The sequence below is a fragment of the Wasmannia auropunctata genome, unplaced genomic scaffold, assembly GCF_000956235.1.
Source record: "Wasmannia auropunctata unplaced genomic scaffold, wasmannia.A_1.0 LD336085.1, whole genome shotgun sequence".
NCBI lineage: Eukaryota > Metazoa > Arthropoda > Insecta > Hymenoptera > Formicidae > Wasmannia > Wasmannia auropunctata.
The window spans coordinates 3,357,597-3,366,409 of record NW_012026805.1 but is presented as its reverse complement, the minus strand read 5'-3'; the positions used below and the strand labels follow the sequence as shown (position 1 = coordinate 3,366,409).

Sequence of the window (8,813 nt, the reverse complement as noted above, 5' to 3'; positions counted from 1 at the left end):
AAGCCAATCAGAACTCGAGTTGGTAGTTAATAGTTTTTGCTTTCTGCTTTTCTTGCTACCAGTGCAAGTTTTGATTGGCTTCTGCTTTTCTATTTTCCGCTTTTCTGTCAAGGTGTGAATTCGCCCTTATACATTTTATGATTTTCATGTGCTCCGGGACGTAAGGGTGCGTTTCCACTGAGCGCGTCACGCGTCGCGTCATCCGTCGCGTCACGAATTAATCAATCAAAACATTTTATTGCATGATTTGCCGCGCGAATCCTTGCATGACGCATTGGTTAAGTTACTCGACATTTTAGAGGTAGAAACTAGAGACAAAATCAGAGATAGAATTGTCAACTTTAACGTGACGCGCTCAGTTAGTGGGAACACACCCTAAATACAAGCACGCGTCAGTCGCATCATACGTTTCTACGCGATCGTTTTATTATTGCATCAGCAGGTGCAATGTTCAGCTTCTTTGAGACGGTTCGCTTTGACCAGAGTGATTCGTGTAGCATGTGAATTACATTCGGAAAATGGCTGAGTCCGAGCAAAGAGGTAAAGACGGTTGTAACACGGCGGCATCAAAAGAGACAATGGTAAAACAAGAGAAGCGTGATAGTACACTGACGAATGGCGGGAAGGGCTCCGGCGATGACGCGGACAGCCTCGAGGAGTTACCGCTTGACATAGGCGAGCATTATCTCGTCCGCAGATCGGACGATTCCTGGCGTGCGTAAGAACAATCTTTTTCGTACCATTCAATCCTTAAGCTTGTTCTAGAAATGCGATTACGGATAAATTATTAATACCCGTGATGTTTAACACCAACTTATAGATATGTTTTAGCCATATACATATCGGCTTTCTGTCAATAATACTTGTCAAAATATTTAAAAAGCTTTGAATCGCATCATAGTATTTAATTAATTCCTTACATTGTTCTGGCAAGATATTGCTACAATCAAAATTATCTCTTTTGTAATAACCAGGTGATAACCAGAGTTGGGCAAGTTAAATTTTTTTTAAACTAAATTAAGTTAAAGTTAACAGTCTAAAAATTTAACTTAGTTAAGTTACAAGTTAAATCCATAATGAAATTAATTAAATTAAAAGTTAAGTTAATAAAAAAAAGTAATTGAAAAGTTAAAAGTTAAATTTTTTATTTCTTGACTTCAGGGTTTCAATTTTACAAATAACATTAATAGTTTTTTACGTTTCTCCGCGATTCCACAATCTGTAATCACAGACTTGAGACTAATCACTTTGACACACCAAATGTTTGACACACCAAATGTCTTCTGCGCAATTTACACACCAGCGCGATATTTGTTTGTTGCACGTGACATGCGATACCCAATGAATACACAGGGCTGCGACCGTTCAGAAATTCACGTACATTATCTTATCCTTGTTATTCACTGAATGTTAAACAAGAATAAAATAATATCCAGATGCACCTAGACGAAGTTTCTAAACGCGGCCCAAAAGTCATTGCTTGTCGGCAGATTACTTGCGGCGTCTTATGACGCCTTTATTTATAGTTAACTTCAAAAATGTTATATTATAAGTTAATAGTTACAGATAAAATTTAACTAAGTTAAGTTAAAAGTTAAGAGTCTAAAATGTAACTAAGTTAAGTTAAAATTATTTAACTTTTTAACTAGGTGCTACCCAACCCTGGTAATAACTATTTTATTTGGACTACATTATTATTTTTGAACACAAAAATTAATATAATAATTAAGCAGAATTATGTATTTGATGTTATCGTTAATTATTCTATTTCTACATACAGATCCTGCTGAAATTATTCAAACACGTTATAACGAAAATGAGAGCCATTATGAATATTATGTTCACTATGACGGGCATAACAGAAGATTGGACGAATGGGTACCTCGCGACAGAATTATGTCTAGCAGATTTGATATGAGTGAAATAGAGCGGCATGATAGGAATTCTGGAACTGATTTATTAGCAGATTCTTCTGATCGCAAAATCACCAGAAATCAAAAGAGACGCCATGATGAGATTAATCATGTACAAAAGGTACATCTATATTTAACAGAATTGTATTACCATAAAATTTTATGTAAATGAAATATTGCGTACCAATAACTACATCGATTCCCATCTCTGCCTTGCTTATTGTATTTTATTATTTAATTCTGAGAATCTTGTTAGGTTTTTATTGTTTTTAAAAATCTTACATTAATCGTACATATATAAATTTTATACTCATGCATATGCAAAATTTATATGTGTGTATATATATATATATATATATATATAAGTTAACTTATTGCTTTTATTGTTTAACTGCACTTAATATACATACATTGGTACATTTTTATTACTTGTAGACCTATGCAGAGATGGATCCTACTACAGCTGCATTAGAAAAGGAACATGAAGCTATAACAAAAGTGAAGTACATAGATAGAATACAGATCGGTAAGCATTATTGTCCCATTTGTATGCATACTCCGATCAATGCAAAAAGGATCTCATGATTTTCAGAAGTTTGTTTCTAGGTAAATATGAGATTGACACTTGGTATTTCAGTCCATATCCAGAGGAATACGGTAAACAACCGAAACTCTGGATCTGTGAATATTGCTTGAAGTATATGCGTCTCGAGAAAACGTACAGATATCATATGGTGAGATAGAAAAAACTATTTTCTATTGAATTTTTATTAAGAGCATAATGTAATTATAATGTATATCTGTTTCAGAGTGAATGTACTCATAGACAGCCAGTTGGGAAGGAAATTTATCGAAAGGGAACACTGAGTATTTGGGAAGTAGATGGCAGAGAGCATAAGATTTATTGTCAGAATCTGTGTTTGTTAGCAAAACTATTTTTGGATCACAAAACCCTTTACTTCGATGTAGAGCCATTTCTTTTTTATATTTTATGTGAGGTGGACAAGCATGGTGCACATTTAGTTGGCTATTTTTCAAAGGTACAATATGAATTAAAAAATATTTTTAAATAGCAACTCTAAAGAAATGTATACTTTTTCTTCAGTAAAATTTTGTACGGCGTTTTCTTATTTCACTTTTAAAAAACGCACACAATAAGTTCATTCAATTTAATAAGAAATTTTACATTTTTATCAAAAATATGTTAATTATAATTATGCGCTATTTTAATTTATTTTGAAATTATATCTTTGAATCTTAAAATTTATTGTATCACCTCTATTTGCAAATTTTATTCTATTTTCAGGAAAAAGAATCACCCGACGGTAATAATGTTGCATGTATTTTAACTTTACCACCTTTTCAAAGACAAGGCTATGGCAAATTGCTGATAGCTTTTAGCTATGAATTAAGTAGAATTGAACAAACGGTTGGAAGTCCTGAAAAACCTTTAAGCGATTTAGGAAAGTTATCTTATCGCAGTTATTGGAGTTGGATTCTACTGGAAATCCTTCGAGATTTTAGAGGGACCCTTAGTATTAAAGATCTTAGGTAAGATATATATAACGATCGCACACATATTACGGTAATAAATATTTCGAGAACAACGTATAAAAAAATAAATTATTTACAGTCAAATGACCAGCATCTCGCAAACAGATATTATTTCAACGTTACAAAGTATGAATATGGTTAAATACTGGAAAGGGCAGCACGTTATCTGCGTCACACCCAAATTAGTGGAAGAACATATAAAAAGCAGCCAATATAAAAGACCGCGTCTGACAGTCGATAGCAGCGCATTGAGATGGGGAGCACCGCCTCGGAAGAATGTAAAACCCGGTAAAAAATAGCGTTTAGACGGACTGATGTAATAATTTTTTTTATAATGATTATTTAATATAATTTGATATATATTATTTTTCAAAGCTGTATCTAATTATATTTACGATGTAACGTTTTATAAATTTGTTAGCCATTTCGTAATACATTCACAAAGTAATTAATTAATAAACAATAAAATGCTCGATATAATAATAATTATTACTGAAAAGGAGTGTAATTCTTAAATTTTGACGAATAGACGATTCATTTGAGAAAAATGTTAATAATTTCCGATCTGCGAAATATATTTTTCTGCTGATAAAAGAAGTATAAATGTATATCTTCATACCTGATAACGAGCCTTATAACGGAAAGTTCTATTTATAAGTGCATTTCTCAGCAAATGATACAGTATTAGACTATGTCTAAGCATGTATATGACTGTGCAGTATTAGACTATTCTAATTTATGTAAAATCCATTAATAAAGAATGTATGTGCAGATAGAAGAAAGTTTTTCGACAGTATTTTCTGTGATACAATATTAAATAATGTATATAATGAAAAAAAAATGATATACAAGATAGTAATTATATTTTGGAGCTGGTAGATTTATGAAGTTTGACGGCTGCATCCACGGCCGCTATAGCAGTTCCAGGTGCCATGCAAACTCCGTAACCACCGTGTCCATAATTATGTACAATCTACAAAAAAAAAGACTTAATCTGCTATCTATAAATTAATATAAACTGTTTTCATTGCTATAAGTACTAACTATAGTTTTAGAATGATGACTAATACGATTCCCTTCTCCGACTCTGACACCACCCTCCCGATGTGGTCGCAGACCGACTTCTTGTCGCAGGATTTCCGCATTTTTCAAAGGGGGAACCAGCGTCTCGCATCTTTCACGAATCGCTGCGGATTCATATGGACACAATTTCATATTTTCGGAGTCAAAGTTTCTCGAGCCACCTAAAGTAACTACACCGTTGAAACCTGGTATAACATAAGTATCCAGCTCGCCGTAGAAGAACATTTTCATCCACGGTGCTTTCACCTGTGCAGATTTTTTTATGCAGAAAACGATTAGCGTGTAATAAAGCGAGAGGAGGATCGTATGTGTAAGGAAAAATATCGATATCCAAGTAAAAGATAATATAATATACTTTGAGCACTTGGCCACGAAGAGAAACGAGACGTTTGTCGCCGCATAACTTGCGCGCTCCAAGCCCAGTGCAATTTATTACGATATCATAGTCGTCAGTCAGTTCTTTGAGAGAATTCAGTTCTCTTTGCTTGAATGTAATTCCGTCTAATTGCAATCTTGCAGAAAAGCAAATAGCTCAGAAAATAGAAAAGCAAATTCAAATTACAATTTTTATGTTTTTAATTGTGTCATACGATTTACCGGTGTTTAGCCCACGGAAGATACAGATTGCTTTGCGTGAGAAGAGTTGAGAAGTACGATCCGTATTTCCAATTGCCATTAACTAGTTCGAATTCTTCCTCGTTCGCTCTTCTGTATATTGGCACCACGTCTTCGAGCCAATGATTCTGCTTGAATAATTAGAGCATAAACTCTGAGATGATGACACCAAATTCATCGATGGGTTTTGTTTTTTACGGAGAACTTTTATTTACAATTTATAACTATAATTATCTTTAGCTAAAAATTATTTTTTGACCAATCTTACCTTAACAGTATCCGGTGATGAATTAGCGAATATATATCCAGAAATATCAGTCACTCCAGCACGAGAAGCATCATCCATTTTTCGAAGGGCATCGTAAAATTCGTAGGAATCTTTTACCCATTGTCTTAAAAAGATTAATTAATTTTATGATTTATAATATGTCTATATATACAGTGTCGGCAAAAAGTTTAAGAACGCATATAAAATTTAACAATATTCGAGTAAATATTGCAAACTGCATAATCATACAACTTTAGCTCACATTTTTTTTCTTGTAGATCTAGTCGTTTTCATGTTATTTCAATGAATTAAAATAGGACACCTTGTATGTATATGTATGTTATTATACATGAATTATAGACAGTGTGTTAATTTGGTGTTTAAATGTATAGACTTAATTATTTTTTTCAATAATTTAGTTATTTAAAAGTTATTTAAAAAATTTGTTCAAATTAAAGTTATTTTGTTTAAAAAAATTTATGTAATGACTTAAACAACAGTTTTATAAATTATTTTTTAATAAACATTTTTATTAGAGATTTTGTTTTTCCACTCATAAAAGCAACATAGTAACATATCATAAACGGCCATTAAAAATCACATTTTTTATTATATTTATTATATTATTTTATTATATTTTTTATTATATAAGTAAAATATATATTATTATATATATTTTACTTATTTTAAATATGTTTATTTATACACATGCACATTATTAAATTTGTAAAATAACTTGCAAAATTGTCATAAATTAAATAGATTTATTATTCTTTAATATTTAAAAAGGTACTTAAATTATTATTTAAATAGATAAAATAGATGTATTATTATAATATACATATATTATTTAAAAAGATAAAATAGATGTATTATGTATGATGATGTATGATAATAGAATGTATTATTATAATATATACATATATATATATATATATTATTATTAAAAATTAAAAACATTTTTAAATAATTTAACTTTTGTTTAAGTCATTATAAATCTTAAATAAAATAATTTTTATATATATTTAAAAAATTTTCTAATAACTATTATTTAAAAAATACAATGTACACGTTTTAAACTAAAGACACCGTAAGTATGCACATATATAACCATGTTGATTATATCTCGCTTTTTTAATATAACAATTTTAGAGAACAATATGTATTTTAGAGGAATGTAAAAAGGATTGTCTTGTCTTAAAATATATTAATTCGTTCGGGATATATATACTCATAGAGCTTATGGCTTCCAAAGGAATGCAATGACGTACATAAACACATCTAAGAATGAATGAATTACTCGAAAAAAGTTATAAGATAATAAAATAATCAAAAACTTTTTATTTATACCTTGTTACTGCCTCACTAGGACCACAGAATGAAGCGCCGACTCTAAAGATTCCCGCTGCAACATGACTGACAGTATTGTCAAAATCCGAGGCCAAGACTGTTATATTAGCGTTACGAAAGTATCCTGTTTGTACAAATCTGGCTGTTGTTAATCCGACGATTCCACCACCAACGACAGCTACTCTCATTTCGCTTTTAGTTGTAGCGTAATAATTACAAATTAAAACATATATATTGAGAAAACACACTGTGTGACACACCGCTTGACGACGTTTGAAAGCTTGTGAATTATGGACTATCCTTGATGCAGATACATATAGTAATGCTGATTAAGAGCAATCAAGTATCTACTTGCGATCCACTTGTGTATGTACGTAGTGTGTTTCGCTGAAAGTATGTACTGTTATCATCATTGAGCGTATACTTTTATCGCGCGTGATATATATTTTTGAAGCACAACGATACGCAGATATCGCTAGAGATTTAATGCTTCTATTCAAAGCACAACAATTTTACTTTAAATAGCCAATTACAGAATCGTAAAATCTAGGAATCAAATTATAAAGCTTGAACTTTATTTTTAATAGCAATTTCTCTCAACGTTAGATTAACTTTTATTCTCGATTTAATTTATTCCTTTTCTCATTCTTAAAATTAGAAAAAGATTAAAAGTAAATTAAACCGAGGTTAAAAGTTAATTTACATTAATAGAAATGTATATAGATGCAAAATTATTTAAGCATTATATATATACAAACAACATATATGATAATAACAATAAATTAATATCTGACATCATCTTTAAAGGCTTCTCTGTACGAATTGCAAAATACTTTAAAAGTCTCACAAAATTTATCTACAATTTCTCCAGATAAAAAATTTCACAATATACAGTAATTGGCAAAACAAATGCGCGATTTTATCATTGTTCAACGGCATAGTAGATTTTATGTATTTTTATGATACGTTTTATAATATTGGAAATATTTTAAAGAAAACAATTCTCATGACATAAAGTTGGACATATTGATATTATATCTCTAAAGAGAAAAATATTTTCAAAGTTGAATTTTTTACTCTGAGTGACAAATTGATTGACGTAATTGATATAATCAAAACTTATGATGATCCGACCAAGCATTAATATTGTATTATTATATTATAATTGCTTATTTATTGATTTAAGTTTCTATATAAACATAAACAAAAAAAAATAAAATTAATAAAATATATATTATTTTCGAAAAAAATTTCATAAACTTTTTTAAAATATATATAATTTTCGAAAAAAAATTCGTAAATTTTTTATTTCAAAAAATGGCGTTGATAAACTTTACTAGAAAATTGACAAAAAATTCAAATCGCACGTTTTTTGTTTGCTATTGTATATCATATACGTCCTATTTTCATCCAACTAAAATTCATAGTCAGTTATACTTAAAGAGTAAATATAAGAATCGACTATGACTACCGTCCTAAGGTTTGAAAATCTCTAGATACATAATATATGAATAAAATCAAATAATTTCAAATATTTTTAAAACCAGATTTCTGTATACTTTATCATTATACGATACTAAATGTACATACTTAGGTATATAGTACTTTATTATTAAAGGATATTAAATATTTTTAAACTAAGAAAAGAATGGAATCTAATTTTAAATGATATATTATCTGCATTTGAGTCACATATATTTGTGACAAATTAATATATAATACAATGTACATACATTGCATTTTTTTCGAATATGTTCTTACTTATAACAAATTGTATTAATAATACATTATCGATACAATAATCGTAATTACACTATATCCATTGCCATTGCGATCCTCATGCAGAATGTCTCGGAACTAATAATACAATCGAAGAGTTTCTTGGAAAGTAAAAATTGTAAAGTAAGATTTTTTTATACTTTTGTCCGAGCTTTTGACAAAAATGACTTTAACAATTGGAAAATTAATATCTTCGCACTTTCTTAAGCTTAAGCTTAAACGATCTTTCTTAAACAATCTTTAATGTCATC

The 8,813-nt window shown here is 29.9% G+C and overlaps 3 protein-coding genes across 4 annotated transcripts in view; 1 reads left to right on the top strand and 2 right to left on the bottom strand.

Annotated features, from left to right (window-relative positions):
- The window catches only part of LOC105448519 (histone-lysine N-methyltransferase eggless), a 43,958-nt gene that overhangs the window by 2,359 nt on the left and 32,786 nt on the right, over positions 1-8,813 (bottom strand). The window lies entirely within an intron of this gene.
- On the top strand, positions 200-3,947 carry LOC105448516 (histone acetyltransferase KAT8). Its single transcript, XM_011687161.1, has 7 exons — positions 200-714; positions 1,781-2,034; positions 2,349-2,439; positions 2,520-2,647; positions 2,723-2,953; positions 3,220-3,464; positions 3,547-3,947. The coding sequence occupies exons 1-7, from the start codon at positions 519-521 to the stop codon at positions 3,764-3,766; spliced, it is 1,365 nt and encodes a 454-aa protein (XP_011685463.1). The 5' UTR covers positions 200-518; the 3' UTR covers positions 3,767-3,947.
- Positions 4,094-7,199, bottom strand: LOC105448517 (D-aspartate oxidase). The gene is made up of 6 exons (XM_011687162.1): positions 6,784-7,199; positions 5,434-5,557; positions 5,148-5,293; positions 4,906-5,062; positions 4,512-4,796; positions 4,094-4,440 (listed from the first exon to the last, which is right to left on the bottom strand). Exons 1-6 carry the CDS (start codon positions 6,969-6,971, stop codon positions 4,327-4,329), a joined length of 1,014 nt encoding a protein of 337 aa, XP_011685464.1. The 5' UTR covers positions 6,972-7,199; the 3' UTR covers positions 4,094-4,326.